At 42.9% G+C, this 18,200-nt stretch overlaps 1 protein-coding gene across 1 annotated transcript; it reads left to right on the top strand.

Moving 5' to 3' along the window:
- Positions 1 to 8,860: 8,860 nt before the first annotated feature.
- Positions 8,861 to 17,979, top strand: NANS (N-acetylneuraminate synthase). Its single transcript, XM_027653095.1, has 6 exons — positions 8,861 to 9,044; positions 10,494 to 10,709; positions 14,079 to 14,178; positions 14,448 to 14,602; positions 15,641 to 15,907; positions 16,980 to 17,979. Exons 1-6 carry the CDS (start codon positions 8,913 to 8,915, stop codon positions 17,187 to 17,189), a joined length of 1,080 nt encoding a protein of 359 aa, XP_027508896.1. The 5' UTR covers positions 8,861 to 8,912; the 3' UTR covers positions 17,190 to 17,979.
- The last annotated feature ends 221 nt before the right edge of the window (positions 17,980 to 18,200 follow it).

Here is an 18,200-nt window from a genome sequence, read left to right as displayed (position 1 = left end):
CACACTACCCAGTAATTGATATTGGGAATAAAAAAAATTCCAACATCTCTTTTCAAACTTATAACAGGAAGTCAAGTGAAGAAGTCTTTGGTACAAGTGAAAAGCCATTCTTTATTGAGAGGGATTTTTTGTTTTACCTTTCCAATTTAATTGCGACTTCTAGAAGAATTTTAAAAGGTAGTTTGACTACATGGAAAACTGGGTAGTCAAGAACTTCTGAAGGATCTGTGAGAATTTTCCCATTTCCCTCCTCTCTGGTGTAGTCAGAAAGTATTTGGACTGAGAGAATATTCCTAAGGTCATTTTTCATCTGCATAAACAATGCTTTCATACAGGACAGACCTCCTTGTAGTCTCCAACTGAGCACACCAGATGCAACTAATCTAAAGTGCAGGAATCTGGTAATATCACAACCATGTTCATTAATTTATTCTCTTCTTTTTCTGCAAGTTGATATCTAAAATATTTCTTTGGAGATGTACACACTCAGGACATTTTCCTGTGGAAAAGACAACAACAATTGCATGATTGGATTCAATATGGAAGGTGTATTCTGAACACACAGGAAGCATCTACTCAACTGCCTTGTCACAATATAAATTAACTTGACTGTTGTTTTTTTTCCCCTTGGTGATCAAAGCATCCATGGGAATGCTTATTTTCCCAGTAGAAGTCAGGAGTTCTCTTTGCTCCTATCACCATACTCACAGGTGTTAAAAACGTATTCACTTGCATCAGCATATCTAGACTGATCTGTTGGAGAAAAGAAACTAGATCCACATTCAAGATATGCCCCTCACAATGGGCATGAAAGCAAATTGTTGAGAACTTGTGACTAACATCTACAAAGCAGCTGGGAATGGGTTTGGCTATGACCTCAGCCCACAGACTGTAGTAATGAGGTGGGTCAGGCTGTTATGTCAGCCAGGCAGGCCAGGAGGCTGAGCTGTGACTGGTACTCCTACAGCACCACTGAGGCAGGACTGACAGACCCCAGCTGAGCTGACATGGGACTGCTGGGAACATGGACCCTGACACCAAATATTCTGTTTATTCTCACTGCCTTGTGCGTCACAGGTTTTCTGCACCACAAACTTTTCAACTGTTACTCTGACAAAAGATGTATTGTTTTCTGTCCTATGGCTCTCCCCTGTGCCTTTTACGAGAGTGTGGAGGCTTTTCAAAGCAATAATTTACTTTTACACTTACATTTACATTTACACACCTCTCGAAAAGGTGAGAGAGAATTATTTGTCCCCCTCACACCTTAGAGAGTGTACCCTCCTCTCTCCTCTGCCCCAACAGAGTAGAACTGAAATACAACCAGATTGGAGTGGATGGTGGTTTTTTATTCCCAATTCAGAGATGCCAAAGACCAGGTATTTTATGTAACTATTGTGTTACTTCAGCACACTTCTCCTAGTCATTTGTAGCTGCAAGAATTCAACAAATCTGTAAACTAAATAATAGTGCCTTTAATAAGCCAGCTGTAAGAATTTGATTTGGGAATTGGATGTGAACAGCTTGTTTTGGTGATTAACCCAGTATCATCCAGCAACTTGGTGGCAAAAACAGTGAATCAGAACTGAGTCAATTTAGGGACCAGCTTTTCTCTTCCCTGAAGCTTAGTCACTGTCTCCCTGCTGTCTTCTAAAACCCAGAATATACAGACTAGGAGAGTCGCCTCCACTACATTTGGTACAGTCTGGGGCAAAATTGCTCTTAAGGGGAATATTTTAGTGATTCTTCACTAAGTATGGTAAAAGAGGCAAAAATGATGGCTGAAAAACAATCTTAAAACTAGCAGCCCTTATCATCTGAGGGCTTTATAGCCCTAAACATGTGCTTTGTGTCATAGCCCTAGTGCATGTCAAATCAAAGCAGCGCATCCCTGTGATACACAGACTGTTGGAACACAGAGATCTCTGTTCCTTCAGCACAGGAAATACCTGAAAGAGAGGAGAGAGAAGAAGGGATACTGAAGAGGGGGAAAATGTGCTGATGGTAGGCATCTGACTAATTTCTAAATCTTGACCAATTTTGAATATGTTCTAATGGATCATAGTCCTTCACATGTAATATTTTAGTAAAAAAGATTATGTTTAACCTCATCTGTTCTGTATCCTTCACGGTCTTTCTTCTGCCTTTTTCTCATGCACGCTCCTTATTTCTAGTCCCATTTGTGTCATATTACTCACAGCACTAGGGAAAGAATCTTTGATTCAGTCCCCTCAGCTGCTATTTCCAGCAGCATTTCTTCTGAAACCAGTCTCCTTCAAGTTCTCCGATCTCCCAAATTTCAGTCCAGCTTCTTGGTCTCCTCAGATCTTGGGCTTCACACCATTCTAACCCATCCACTGACCCAGTATCAGCCAGTGTCATTCCTCATTCTGTCATTATTCCCTGGTTTCTCCTTATATCCTTTCCCTTCTGAATCCCTTCCTGCCTCTGCAACACTTAGTCCTTGGTTATCAGTAATAGTTGTCTCACTCACATCATCCCAGCCACCCCTTCCAAATATTCTATCCAATCTCAGTCTCCCACTTCTTCCTATGGAAGTCACTTAAACAGTAGCTTAAACTCTCCAAGATCTCCTTACAGGATAAATTGATCCATTGGTGCAATTTACTGAACCATTAGCACATCTAGACTCATTCACAACACACAGGCTTCTTTCAAAGTTGCAAGAGAAAGTTGCACAGAGCAAAAGGGAAGCATGCTGGTCATCTTGGCTTGTCAGAACTTGGGTGGAAACTAAAATTCAGAAGCTGTGCTGAAATAGAGAAAATCTGCAGAAAACAGATCCTTGGTGTCACCACAAGGAGGTATACTGCCTGTCACCCTTGTCTGGGTGGCCCAGTAAAAATTATACTGTCATTGCTAGTAAGAAACCTAATTCTACCATTGCAAGGCTACAAGAACTGGTGGGCTGTTGGTTTTTTTATTAGCTTGAGTGAATTTACACTGCAAACTGAAGCTTGGTACAGGGTGCCTTTTGTTATGATGTGGAGTTTAAGTGTGACATAATACTAGAGACCTTGAAAATGTGTGTACAGGCTGAAAACTGAAACCACAAGACTATAAACATCTCAGTGGCAGTCAGCTTCTGGTTCTTGAAGAGTTATAACCTTAAATGCTGAGAACACTGCTTTAGACATAACAAAGAGGATAAGGAAGCAGTCAAACAACAGAATGAGCCAAATAAATTGTGTGGCCACAGAAGTTAACACCCACCAGCATTGCAGAGTATATAGTCCAAGGAAAGGAGACCAAAGACTTAAAATCCACTGAGAAACTCAAATCTTTTTAAAATGGACTAGATCTTGATATTTGAAAAGAATTGCTGCTGACAAATGGTCGTCATCACTGGGTCATTGTGGAATTCTCTTCCTACAAACTATGTCAAAGCTTCAAGCACATTACCTGCTTCAAGGATTGTGACTCTTCAAATGTCTTTTATCATGCCAGTCAAGCTTCAGGACTGTATAAAAGTCTGTGTCTGAGTGCGTAAACTACATGAACTTCTTGTCTCAAGCTTTGTAATTCCCGAATAAGGCACATAAATTCAGTTTGGTTAGTGTGATAACTATCAGTGTGACAACTATCACACTGATCAGCCCTGAAATGATCGAGCAATTGCACTAGACAATAGTTGTTGGTCCTTTCCAACTGGAAGTATTCTATTGTATTCTATGTCATCATGGCTGGGCTTCGTGAATGAAGATTTGGGAAAGGTCTCTACCCACATTTGTCACAGGCATGCTGGTGGCTAAAAAGGCCAATACAAGACAGGCATGTCCAATTGCAAAAGGCACAGCAGAAAGACTCCTTAGGTGGTAAATTCTGTAAGGCACAATTCCTTCTGCGTTGTCTTTTCTCCTCGAGAGTGATCCTGTGTGTGTTCTCAAAGGAGACAGCTGCGTTATAGATGGTGTGTCTCCAGGCCTCCCGATTGGAGGCCAGAGTAGACCAGTTATGGTGATCAATATGGCCAAGGCTGAGATGTTGTTTCAGGGAGTCCTTGTATCTTTTCTTTGAGGCTCCTCTCATGCAACAGCTGGTGGCAAGTTCACCATAAAGCAAGATCTTAGGGAGGCGGTGGTTGGTCCTTCATCCTGGAGACGTACCCTGCCCAGCACAGCTGTGTTCTCATCAACATGGCCTCTATACTTGTGACTGCTGTTTGTTCTAGAACAGATGTATTGGTCACATAATCTGACCAGTGGATGTTTAGGATTGTATGGAGACAGCGTTGATGGAAGCGTTCGAGGAGTCGCAGGTGGTGGCGACAGATGACCCATGATTCAGATCTATATAAGAGAGTAGACAGCACTATGGCTTTGTAAACACTGATCTTGGTACTTTTCTTCAAGTTTTTGTTTCGCCAAACTCTTTTATGAAGCTTTCCGAAGGCACTATATGCCTTTGCTAACCTGTTGTCTATCTCCCCATCAGTCTTACCATCCGAGGAGATGAGGTTGCCTAGGTAATTAAACTGCTGGACTGATTTGAGCTCTGACTCGCCAATGGTGATATGAGGATGAGGGAAGACTTCCTGAGGTGCAGGTTGATAGAGAACTTCTGTTTTCTCTAAACTGACTTTCAGCCCAAAGAACTCAGCAGCGTCTGCAAAGCAGGATGTTAAACGCTGCAGAGCTGCTTCTGTGTGGGCAACAAGGGCAGTGTCATCAGCATAAAGCAGCTCCTGGACAGGATGGTTTAAGGTCTTGGTGTGGGCCTTCAGTCACCTTAGGCTGAACAGGCTTCCATCAGTACGGTATCGAATGTAGATACTGTCCTGATCCATATTCTATGTATGCTTCTTATTACTGTGCATAAATACATCCATAAAATCCTCAGTGTTAGTCTTCCACTGAAACAAAAGACAAACCTCCAACAGAACCAGGATTTTAGACATCACACAGGAATATACAGTTTCACAGAATACAGTGCTGGAATTGGTGTGGCCAGACCCCCATGAGAAAGTGTTACATAGTATAAAACTGTCTGGGTTGGAATAGTTCTCTCACTGTTGCACAGTTTCTGTACTAACATTATTTGTTTCTCACTTTTGTACTTTACATTAGAAGTATATATATATATATAGCTGCATATCCTCTTACCTCCACTACTACTGCTTTAATACAGGATAAAGAAAAGCACAGGGGCTCAATCTTCTGTCATGTTTAGACTACGAAAGGCAAAATGGTATTCTGCCCTTGTAAAATTATTCCAGAAGTTAATTATTTGTGTTCTGGAGGCATTTCTTTTTTCCTGCTTCTTTACCTGATGGTTGAACAAGGAACATGCCCCAGGAAAAAAGGGTGTGTCTGTTCTGTGAAGCTGGAGGTAAGCATTTGTGCAGGAAAAACCTAAAGCACATAAAGAACTTCAAGGACCAAGCTGGGGCTTTGAGCCTCAAGCCGTGTAGTTTAGTTGGAGAAATTCTCATATGGTAGTGCATTAGACTGTAAACTAAAATTGAGTGAGACGTAGCACACTTGAGACCTGCTTCAAATATTACAATTAAGAAACACTTACTTAATGAACTGCTCTTTCAATCAGCTAACTTTTGAGGGAAACTTCATTATGACTATTCTCAGCTCTTACATGCATGCTGTATTAAGGTTACACTCGCAAATTGTTTTACATGGCCAATAACAGTGTGAGGTTTTTAAATAAAAGGTTAGTTAATTCTTACAACCTTAAAATTCAACAGACCATGGTGTGGCTCTCAACCTTATGTAACTCCTTAAATTCTACTGTTATGGCCCATTGTGGGGTATATTAGTAATTCCTGCAACATATTTCCAACTTTTTCTTCTCTCCCTGGATAAATTTTCATGAAAATAAATATAAAGTATGTATTGGCCATTACACAAAATGCAGCCATTTCTGTGGGGATTATATTTTATTCATATCTCTTTCAATAACTATCACTCACTACCCCTAAATAAACTATGCCTGCATTTGTATCCACCTGTGACTGTAGTCAATGTTAATGACCTGGCAAAATGCTTAGTTAGAGTTCTGTAGTCGTGAAACTTTCCTGTCTGTGAGACAGTCTCCAAATGGACCTTTTTTTAGAGAACTGGTTGAATTTATATGTATACACGCATTTTATATTGCCTATAATACTTAATAAGACAAAGCAAAAAAATTATATTTATACGGTGTCCCCTTCTCACCATAATTTACAAAGTTCAGTGCTTGGTAAAAGACAGCATCCATTCTGTGTGTCACTTCAGCACTGACACATCATGGTATGCCATTCATCAAAGCCTTTTCTGATTTGAAATTGAGGCAATTTTTTATGCTATTTCTCATATAGTACTATACAGTTGAGAGTCTGTTGGTTGTGTTCAAGCAGTCACTGCAGTCTCTCAGAAAAATGCAGTTCTCCTTAGGAAACAGCCAATACCAGCATAAAGACTTACTACACTACTGCAACTGCAGTTGTGCAAAGGACAATATGTTGGTGCTAATATTGTGTGTAGATAATGTCTTGAGACTCATTTCAGCTTCTCCCCCCTCCAACAAAAACAACAACAACCAAAACCAAAAAAACCAAACAAACAAACAAACAAACAAAAACCCAAACAAACAAACCACCAAAAACCAAACCAACCGATCAAGAAAGAAAGAAACAAAAAAAAGACGCATACCTCAAAATCATAACAATTGAAATAACTGATTTGCAGTTCCACTAAAAACCTCACAGACAGGCCCAAAATGTCAGAAGTGTGTCTGCATGTCTGTCAGATTCTCCAGCTCCTCCACCTTGCCTAGCTGAGGTGTGGATTCAGGAGTGCTGAGAAAAGGGGCTAAATCCCTGAATGTGCTATTTTTTTAAAAGTACCAAAACACAAGGCTATGATACACATAATCAGGACCTTGGAAGTAGCAAACCTTACCCTGGCTTATTTGACCAACAGATATAACTCTGCTAATTTAATGTTTCTCCTCTTGCCCACGAAGGTATCCTTAAGGAGAAAATTATGTTCCTCTTTTTCCACCTCCACGAGTTTTGTATTCCCTTTTCTTACTATAGCCCTGATGGCTTCTCATGATATTTCTGATGTATTTTCGTGTTTGTGCAGGATGGATGCAAATAAATCTGTTATATACTTCTCTAGTTTTACAATGAGGAATCTAGATTTAAAAAAACAAGCTATCCAAGTGTTGCTGTTCAATTTCCTCTGGTATAGTAAGTTTTCTTACAAAGTTAATACATTGCTATCACTTGAAAGCAAGAAATGGAGAAAGCAAGCAAGAGCATCCTAATTGTAAAAATGCAGGACATCCTCTGTTCAGAAATACAAAGCTTTCCAAAATATGTACCAAAAAATGCAAATTTCTCACCTTCCCCACTTCCTGAAAGTAGGAGTGGGTTTGTTGTTTGTTTGTTGGCTTGTAGTTTTGGGGGTTTTCCCCCCATAATATTGGGACTTCCAGCAGCAGAACTGTTGAAACAGCTGCAGTCCTGTGTTTTATATCACCAGCACCTGGAGTTCTTCCTGATATTCTCCATCTCATTTCCAAGTTGAACCTCACTCCGATCACCTGAAATCTTCTAGTATGGTCTTCTTTCCATTCTAGGAGCACAGTGTTATCTATCTCTGTGTGTTCTGTGGTCATATCAGAGATTGCTGGCTATGGTCAGCAGAAATGACTGTAGGGACTTTCCTGTCTTCAGTGATTTTGATTGTCTAACCATTAATTTGAGCTCCTTACCAAACACAGCTGGCAGCTGCTAGGGGAAATAGAGGCTATTTCTATTTCTATTTTCTATTTCTATTCTCTACATATCTTCATCATATCCAGAATATTAATTCTTAATTTCTGGGGCTTTTTGATCAAGTCTATTACAGCAACACCTAGACTTGGAGCTCTTCAGCAGCCTGTCAAGTAGCCACTACCCACTTTCCCATTTATTTCAGTGTATCACTGGAAGTTTTGTCTGAACCAAATCCCTACAACTACCTCAAAAGGAGATTGTAGCGAGTTTCTTCTACCACGCCTGCAGTGAGAGGAGCAGAGGAAATGACTGTAACCTGAGATAGGGGAGATTCTGATTAGAGATTAGAAAAAATTTTTCCCTGTCAGGGTGGTCAGGCATTGGAATGGGCTGCCCAGGGAGGTGGTGGAGTCACCATCCCTGGAGGTGATCAAGAGGCGTTCGATCTGGCGCTCGGCCATGTGGCTCAGGGGTTCAGGGGGTCACAGTGGCAGTGCTGGCCTGGATGATCTAAAAGGTCCCTCCCGATCCTGATGATTCTGTGACTATAATTCTGAGTCCTTCTCGTAAATCCTCTCTGTATCAACGCATCTTCACGGTCTCTTAGGTGCGGCTCCCAGCTAGTTTGTGTTTCCTGGGAAGTGGCGTTCTGCCCGCGCCCAAAGCGCTCCTTCGGCGAGTCTGGCGGTGCCCCCGCAGGCGCTCCGGGACCACGGGATCTGCGGCGGGCCCTGGGAACGGGCACGGCCACTGACCCAGACACGGACACAGACACCGACACGGTCCCGGACAAGGGCGGAGCGGAGCCAGCGCGGCCCAGCCCAGCCCCGGGCTCTGCCTCGGCCCCGCCCCTCGACATGGCCCCACCCCTCGACATGGCCCCGCCCCTCTACATGGCCCCGCCCCTCTACATGGCCCCGCCCCTCTACATGGCCCCGCCCCTCTACATGGCCCCGCCCCTCTACATGGCCCCGGCCCCGCCGCGGCGCCACGGCGCCCCCTGCCTCCCGCCTCCTGCCAGGCGTTGGCCAATGGGGGAGGCGGCCACGCCTCCGGCGGCGCTGATTGGTCGCGGCCGGGAGGGTGTCGCCGCGGGCGGGGGAGCAGCGGCGCAGTCGCGGGCGGGCGGAGGAGGCGGTGCCATCTCGGCGGGCTGCGGTGTCGGCGTGTCACAATGCCGAGGGAGATCGAGCTGTGCCCCGGGCGGCGCGTCGGCGGCGACCAGCCGTGCTTCATCATCGCCGAGATCGGGCAGAACCACCAGGGCGACCTGGACATCGCCAAGCGCATGATCCGCATGGCCAAGGTGCGCGCGGGGAGGCGAGCGAGAGAGGGCCCCGGGGCGCTGCCGGGGGACGCGCCCGCGGGGAGCGGCTTCTCCTTCGCGCGGTGGTGCCGCTCGGGAGGAGCGGGGTGACTTGCTGGAGGGCTCATTCCTGAAGCAAAGTGTCTGCAGCGAGACCCTTGCACTCGAGTTTGGGGAAGGGTCTGGAGCGCGTGTCCTGTGAGGAGCGGCTGAGGGAGCTGGAGTGGTTTAGCCTGGAGAGAAGGAGGCTTTTAAAGGGTAGAGCCTGGAGAAAAGGAATCTTTTAAAGGGGAGTTGTGTCGCTCTCTACAGCTACCTGAAAGGAGGCTGTGGCCAGGTGGGGGTCGGCCTCTTCTCCCAGGCAGCCAGCGACAGGATGAGAGGACAGAGCCTCAGGCTGTGCCAGGGGAGGTTTAGATTGGGCATAGGAAGGAACTCTTCATAGAAGGGGTGATTAGACACTGGAATGGGCTGCCCAGGGTGGTGGTGGAGTCACTGTCCCTGGAGGCCTTTAACGACAGGCTGGGCTGTTTAAGGAAAGGCTGGACATGACACTCCAAACCGTGTTTGGCCATCGGTTGGACTCGGTGATCTCAGGTCTTTTCCAACCTAGTTGATTCTGTGATTCTGTGTGACAGTCACAGCCCTGCAGCTGTGGTGTGAGGGAATGTGGGAAGAATCGGGCAGCTGCTGAACCATTTCTGATGAACCTCCAAGTTTGACCTGGTTGCATGAGGGTTTTTTTTCAGGTAATGCTTGTGCCATCCAGGAAGACAGCCAGGTTGCTTTGAAATTCAATGTTATATCTGTTAGATAGAAAACGGTACATCACTGAAGAACAGCTCAGGGCACAGTGTGTTCAGAGCTGTAACTGTCATGTAAGTGCAAAATAGTGTAATGAGGATATATCTTTACTGTGTGTGTCACTTCCAATGGATTGTTATCCCAGGAGGTGTTCACGAGGCATCTGGATCTTGCACTGGCTGATTCAAGGGTTACAGTGCTGGGTGGACGGTTGGGCCAGATGGTCTTGAAGGTCTCTTTCAACATTGATGATTCTGTGCATTTCACATTCAAATTCCTTGTTCCACAGAATCCTGTATCTTGTTTTAATGTAAAATTATAAAGTGACAGCTGAGCTGGAAAAAAACACCACAGAAATCAGCTCCTCAAATAAGTGGCATTCATAGCAAGAGGCTATGCAGTTTTGTAGATTTAGTATGATGTCCCTCTGGACTGCTGCTCTACTAAGTGTTGAAGTAAAAGGGCTTGTATGTCTGCAGGTCCTCAGTCACTCTGTGTTCATTACCATTTCTGTGATTGCTGTGATGATACTGTGAAAACTCCACAGCAAATGAGCACATCAGTTGCTCAGTTCTTGTGTTCACACTCAAGATGAGTGCAGTTTTTCTTGCATTGCCACTCAGTGTGCACCACTTTCTTTTGCAGGAATGTGGAGCAGACTGTGCTAAGTTCCAGAAGAGTGAACTGGAGTACAAATTCAACAAGAAAGCCTTAGAAAGGCCCTACACCTCTAAACACTCCTGGGGAAAGACCTATGGGGAGCACAAGCGCCACTTGGAGTTTAGTCATGACCAATACAGAGAGCTAAAGAAGTATGCAGAGGAGATTGGCATTTTCTTCACAGCTTCTGGCATGGATGAGGTGTGTAAGCCATACTGGAATGACAGTGGGAGTCTGGCTGTTGTGTCTGTTGGGTGTTATTAGGTGTGATAGTTCTTGCATAAAAAGAGTATGTGGATGATGAATTTCTACACGAGGGGACTAGAGTAATTTGCAAATTCACCTGTATGGTGAACCTGCCATGGTTGAGTAGATGGCTGAACACTTTGGAAGACTTGCTGTGTGTGCTGCTACTACTGTTTATACACAGTAAATAATATTAGAGACAATGTCTCAGTTTGAACTTCATAAAGAATCAAGGCTTTAAGAGTTTAGATCAAGTCAGTGTGATCTGATTACTCACCAGTGTTGTCTGGTATGTTGGCTCCAAGAATTTCAAAATTCCTTCTGTATTTAAACCAGATTCCTTTCTTAACCTAATCCAAGTTTCCCACTTCTTTTTCCCCTCCTTCCTGTCTACTAGGACCCTGTTGGTGTTTATAAGCAGCAGAAATGTTTATACCCCTTTTTTTTTTATTAATCTCATTGAGAGGGCCCCACCTTGCCCTGTTACTCCTGAAGCATTTACTGATTTTTGCCAGTGAGCTCTTGAACAGTCCACTCCACCTTGAGCTTGTCAGCTGCATGAAGCTCATCTGCTGCTGATCCCCCTTAAGATGTGAATACTTCTAACTGGGCATGTTGCCCACCTCAGAATAGTGTTAGTTACAGTATTAAGAAATGCAACACACATTTGAAATGTGTAAACTGGAAAGATCAGGTAACAGTTGAACTTCAGTGTAGATCAGAGATTACAGATTGCTTTACTTTTCTTTGTGGCCTAGAAAATACAGAAAAGCAAACTGAAAGAGACCCTAGCAGAAGGATGCTAGCCACTCTTGCATATGGCCAGCAGTTCAATGTCCCTGGCTTCCTTCCTGCAAGTAGCCTCATCCAGGATGGGATAAGGATGTGATTTACTTAACATTTTAAGGTGATCTGTTCAGTGCCTCACTCTCTTACCATCAGAGAGAATTCCTAATATATTAGGGTTATCTCCTTCCTCATAATTTTTTGTCCTGCCTTATCTGACTGAAAAGTTCATACTTGTACCTCCTCTCTGGTAACTGAACACAAAAATTATCATACCTCTTCTCTTTTGTAATCTCTGGTGTAGGCAATTTCAATTCCTTCAGCCTTTTTTATGCTGTCTTTTCTAGTGCTCTGGCCATTCTTACTGCTGCTATCAACTTACTGTCCTCAAAATCCTTGAGTTGCTGTTCCTCTTCTGAGGTGGTACAAGCACCAAATATTGTAAAGAACTTCTTCAGATGCGTGATAGACAAAAAGATGTTTTGTGTGTATGGCAAAAGCTCGGTGCCATGGATTCAGAAATAGACCTGTGAAGAGAGAGTGGTGCCATGTTTTGTTTGTCATGTCTTCATATGTAGAAGACCTGCTGAAAAACATGTACTCCTTTAACAAAGGAGTAATTGAACCCAGGATTCTTGGACTTCTGTATCTGGGACCTTAAAAGACCCATGTGCCTTTGCATGGGGGAGAAAAAACCCACACTCCTTCTTTGATATTAAAACCTCTGGGTTTTAAAGGCTATAGTGCAATACAGAACACCTGTCATATGCAGCAGCTAAGATCACTTTCTGCCTCTGGGATCCTTCTTTCCCTTTGCTGTGCTCCATTGTGTGTGACCTTATCAGCTAATTAACAAAAGTGATACATGTTTGTGCCCTCTTGCTTGAACAGTAATTACATTACACATCTCTTAAGATTTCTGGTGGCATTTCTGCAAGATGTGGGTTTGGAATTTAAGGAAAACATTGCATAAATTGACATCATAAATCCTCAAGAATATGTTAACTTCTGTAAATGTAACATAATCTCTGGAACTCCAGCTATGTCAAAGAGGTTAAATTGTGTGTTAACTGTATGAGGAAATGGATGAACTGATGTGTGAAGTAAATACAAAGGCTATGAATAACTTCTTTATCTATTCTATTCCAGTGTGTACTGGAGACAAAACAGGATCTTGTTGAACCACTCCCTTTAATGTCATTCCTGTTGCTTGAAATTACTTCCTGATCCTTGAATCTCCTACAGAAAAGCTGCCAATTTTCAAGAGATGAAGAGTGGCTTTAGATATGAGGCCTATTCTGTTATATTTCATTTTGTGCCATCTCCTGAGATTAGGTCTGTGGGGGTTTAATATAGTGTATTCATTGTCTTTATGCACAATGCATTTTAATGAATAAACTATATTAAAGAGATGTTATACATCCTAGGTACAAGAAATTGCATCTCCATCATACTGATGATAGAAAAATTAGACCAAATGAGTTTCTCCTGTGGACATTAGTGCTCTTTCTCTGGCACTAAGTAAATTTAACTGTAACAAGGAAAGAGCTGAAGAAATTAGAAGTGTTTGTAAGTGATTGATGGGGAACAAAGTTAACTACTTCACTGTTTTCCCTGGAGGTGAAATGGAGGATTTAAATATCTCTTGCCTTTAATAGGTTTGGAATTAGAATTTTCTTCCTTGACAATACTAATTTTTAAAAGGCCCTTACTAATGTAAAACCAGTTTTCAGGGAGCCTCCAGTAATTCCTGAATTGTCTTCAAAATAGCACACTTATTTTTAGGCAAAAGCAGAGTATAATTAGCATTTGAGTAAACTGCTTGATAGCCTTTTCCTTGGCATATTTTATTTTGTAGTATCTCTCCTACAAGCAAGCCCGTATTGTATTTCCCTTTTTGGGTGCTTCTTTTTTTTCAGGCGCTCATTTAATATGCTTGTACGATTTTTCAGTGTGGCAGATCCATTTGGGAAAACTACCTGTAGTTTTAAACTCCCTGTGGTTTAGTATTTCTGACCTGCAGGAAGTGTGTGGCTGGAAGACTGCCTGCGTGCCTGTAACACGTTCCTTCAAAGGGCAAGCTCTCATCTGCAGGTAGTTGCTCTCTCTGGTAGTGCTAAAAAAAAAAAATAAAAATCAAGAATGTTGTGGCCCACAAGTTCATCCTTGAGTTAGAGGAGCAGTGGAACTCTCCTGTACTAAGCAGCAGTTCCTAGAGCTGGCTGACCAGCTGTGGCTGGCAGACCAAAGAGGCTGCCTTCCGACTGTGATCCCAGTCAAAAACCTGTAGGGAAACAGTACAAGTATGAAAGAAGGCACCATAATTATACTTTCACCTGGAGGGAAAGCAGAAACCAATATCCTCAGGATAGCAAATGTTACTTCAGGAGCAGTGTATTTTGGGGAGATACCTATAATGTCTACCTATTTAACTCAGCCTTGATTTTGCTGTTCTGAAGGGTTATTTCCCGGCACAGTGGTTCTTTATCCTTTGATCCAGCTAGTGTGTTAAAATGCAGTGACTTCTTTTCCTTGTAGATGGCTGTGGAATTTCTTCATGAGCTGGATGTTCCATTTTTCAAAGTAGGATCAGGAGATACAAATAATTTTCCATATTTGGAAAAGACTGCAAAGAAAGGTAAGCATTTTCTTTGGGCCGTCTTGGTAAACATCACTGTGTCTCAGTATTAGTATCAGTTTTTAGATCTTTCATCCAGTTGATTTTTGGGAAAAAAAATCTGAAGTTTCTTTAGAAGAAACTCAACCTCAGGCTTGGAAAAAAAAAAAGGTTCACCCAGCATTCTTTTCTAGTTTGACTGGATTAATTCACTACAAGAGCTTAATCTACCCTTGTGTAGCTTTCTTGCAGGCCTGCGGCAAAATTTTTGTGTATTTTCTAACGGCTAGGTCGCCCAATGGTGATTTCCAGCGGCATGCAGTCCATGAACACAATGCATCAGGTCTATCAGATTGTGAAGCCCATCAATCCAAACTTCTGCTTCCTGCAGTGCACCAGTGCTTACCCGCTTCAGCCAGAGGATGTCAATCTCCGTGTTATATCGGTCAGTGAGTAACCCATGCGTAGGGTAGCAGAGAAGGGCCGTGCACTTCTGCTGGGATACATTTCCAGATCTTTGGCAGGCTGGAATTTGCTTCTGAGAAGTTAGAAGATGTATCGTGTTCCTCTAACTCGTGCAAGTGTTGAACTAAAAACACCCTAAAAAGATCCTTTATTTAGCAAAACTCGTCTCTGAGGAATATGATAAAGGATATTAACTGGAGTGTTCACAGCTCAACAGAGGAAAGTACGACATTTGGTTAACAGGTTAACCCTGTGCTTTATATGCAAAGAAAAATTATGTACCGTTAAGAAAGTGCATGGAAGTGAGAACATAACTCTAAATAGGGAGCTAGACCAGCAACTTTTGGTCAAAAAGTTTCATGTGAGTATCAGAGTAGAGAAGGAAATCGATTAGACCCTGGTATAGTTCCCTTCACTGGAAATATTACTTGGATATGCCTAATAATGATATAAGGAAGTTTTCCCAAATTGACCAGTGTTCAAGCACCAGCTTAGATTTATGCACATGTAGTATGGTATTTTTAGCAGAATGCAACATGGCTGCATTTAATTGCCTTTAGGCTTGGGTGACTGTCCCCTATGTATGGATTAAAAGATTGCTTCAGAATTGAAATACAGAGTTGAAGAAATCTGCTTTGGATGTAGGTTAAGTTTTACCAGTCCACTGGGTTCTCTTGTGAAAATAGAACAATGCTCTATTACTGTTACTTACAGTGATGTAGGCTTTGAAGACCTGGAATAGTAGAATTGAATTAAAAGGAAAAACATTAAGTGGTAGAAAAGAACATACCTGCTTTCTCTTGTTAGTATTGATAATGTTAGTGAAATTGGGAACGTGGCAGTTGGTAATGCAGTGTGACTTGTTGAATGTAAAAAAATGCATTCTCAGCATAACCAACTGCTTGTTTTGTGCCACAATAATTGCCCTTGGGTTTTTATTGCAGTTATCACTGTTAAATTTGCTTTGTCTTTGAAATTGCTCCCTTGGTAATTAAGACCAACTCTGTCGTGATTCAAGGCGTATCAGTCAGCTTTTCCTGATATCCCCATTGGCTACTCGGGACATGAAACTGGCATAGCCATTTCAGTGGCAGCTGTTGCTATGGGTGCTAAAGTAGTGGAACGCCACGTGACCCTTGACAAAACATGGAAAGGAAGCGACCACCAGGCATCTCTGGAGCCAGATGAACTGGCGGAGCTGGTGAAAGCCATCCGTACCGTGGAAAAAGCAATGGGTTCTCCAATCAAACAACTCTTGCCCTGCGAGATGACTTGCAATGAAAAGGTAACTTTTGCTTCTGATTCCTGTAAACCTGCAGCTCATTTAGACCTATAGCTAATAATCTGTATTGAGAAAAATAGCTTGCTGTTTGTTTATTGCAGTAGTGTTCCTGCCTCTGCACTCAAAAAATTTCTCACCGCGTTACGTTGGCAGTTTTGAGTATAATGGAGTTCTGTGTTTATCATCCAGTAGTTAAGTAAGTTGAGTAGAAATACGGAATGATTTAGGTTGGAAAAGACAGTTAAGATCATCGAGTCCAACTGCTAACCTAACCAAGTCCATAACTAAACCATGTTCCTAAGTGCCACATATGTTTTAAATAACTCCAGGGATGTTGACTCAACCACTTCCCTGTTCTAGACTGTTTCAGCGCTTGATAACCCTTTTGGTGAAGGAATTTTTCCTAATATCCAATCTAAACTTCCCCTGGCACAGCTTGAGGCCATTTCCTCTTGTCCTGTCTCTAACTGCCTCGTAGAAGAGACTGACCCCCACCTGGCTACAACCTGCCCTTCAGGCAGTTGCAGAGAGCAGGAAGGTCCCCCTGAGCCTCCTTTTCTCCAGACTGCACAACCCCAGCTCCCTCAGCTGCTCTTCATAAACCTGTTCTTTAGACGCTTCAGCAGCTTCGTTGCCCTTGTGTGGACTCAACTCCAACACCTCAATGTCCTTCTTGTAGTGAGGGGCCCAAAACTGGACACAGTATTCGAGTGCGGCCTCACCCGTACCAAGTACTCAGTAACAGTAATGGGAATAATATGTCTCTATGACTGTATATGAGCTGCTTTTACATTAAACTAAAATACCAGTCCTTCTAATGAGATTCCCTCCACTGTGATTTCGGAACATTCCAGTAAGCCACCATCCAGTTTCAGAAAGGACCTTGATGTTCCCGGCAGCCCGGTTATAGTGAAGGTGTCTGTGGCTAACTCAGCCTTCCTTTGGAATAAGCAATGCAGAGGGCACAACCTGTTCCCAAATAACTGCAGAATATTTTTTTATCCTTTTTTCGTATACTAAGCCTAGCAATGTGTTTGACTTAAAACTTTTTTTTTTCCCCACCCTTCTCCTGTAGCTGGGGAAGTCTGTTGTGGCGAAAGTGGCAATTCCTGAAGGTGCCGTCCTGACACTTGACATGCTGACCGTGAAGGTGGGAGAGCCGAAGGGATTTCCCCCAGAATCCATCTTCGATCTGGTGGGCCAGAAGGTTAAAAAAAGTATCGAAGAAGATGAAACCATCACTGAGCAAGTAGTGGAAAACCATGTAAAAAAAGTGAAGTGCTAAACCAAAGCACTCCACTCCGCGTTTCACGATGTACTACTGCACAGCATATTTAAGTGTAGCAAAGAAAGGGGCATAATTATGGGGATCCAAACAGGTTAGCATTTTCAGGTTCTCATTAGTAGGAAGTTTCTGAAGCAAGGGGATATAAATTACGAAGAGCATTTTATTAGAAACTGTATAGCATTGTGCCTAGGTAATACCATGCTCCTCCCTTCTCCATTCCACTTAACCTAGATTAATTTGGAGTTTTGCCAAATCTGAGACCACAGTCTGTGCTTTCTGGCTTCCTTTTTCTGTTAAGAATGCAGTAAATCATAAGAATTTTTCCTACTAGAAAACTTTCTAATAGAACAGCTTTTGAGTTGTTCTAACCCCTTATCTTTTGATGTTCCTTTCTTTTCTGCCATTTGTCTCACCCCTGTAATAGCAGGACTCTAGCTGGGGTTGAAGGCAGCTAAGTGAAAGTTCACATACCCTGAACTGAAAACTACACATGCAACCTGATGAATTTTTCTCAAGATGAAAGCCTTAAGATGAAAAGTCTTGTGATAAAACAGTGGGTTGCAGGAATCTGCACTGTGTGGGAAAATGGGCTTCTTGAGAAATGTGGGTTTTCAAGAGACAGTACCAAGACAGGAAGCATACTGGATATGTAGAAAGGTCCCATTTAAGGGGCAAGGGAACCTTTTTGTGAACTGAAAGGCAGGAGGGCAAGCCAGACAGATTAAGCAGGTGAGAAAAGTAGTTCTGAGATGAATCAGTGGAAATAAACTTAACCTATGCTTTAAAATTTGTCAGAAGCATCTGTTGTGAGCTGAGTGAAGACTAGATCTTAAATCAGTTCTGCAGAGCATTTGGATACCTCTGTTTGGACCTGGGGGGGGGGGGGTAACTTCTCGGGTAGGAAGCCAAGTGCTGGTGAAGATTGAACAGCCCTTTTCCTGTACTACCAAGCAAATACATTATGTTAGGGTTTTTCCCTCAACACTGGAGTTTGAGATGGCCAAGGCT

The sequence above is a fragment of the Corapipo altera genome, unplaced genomic scaffold, assembly GCF_003945725.1.
Source record: "Corapipo altera isolate COAL_440 unplaced genomic scaffold, ASM394572v1 61305, whole genome shotgun sequence".
Classification (NCBI taxonomy): domain Eukaryota; kingdom Metazoa; phylum Chordata; class Aves; order Passeriformes; family Pipridae; genus Corapipo; species Corapipo altera.
The sequence above is the reverse complement of the archived record's forward strand: the minus strand, read 5'-3'. Positions and strand labels throughout refer to the sequence as shown.

Excerpts from the sequence above, each read along its gene's own strand:
- NANS (XM_027653095.1), top strand. The coding sequence starts at position 8,913 with ATGCCGAGGGAGATCGAGCTGTGCCCCGGGCGGCGCGTCGGCGGCGAC. Across the intron at positions 14,179-14,447 it reads GGAAAAGACTGCAAAGAAAG|GTCGCCCAATGGTGATTTCC; the intron begins GTAAGCATTTTC and ends TCTAACGGCTAG. Across the intron at positions 15,908-16,979 it reads AGATGACTTGCAATGAAAAG|CTGGGGAAGTCTGTTGTGGC; the intron begins GTAACTTTTGCT and ends CTTCTCCTGTAG.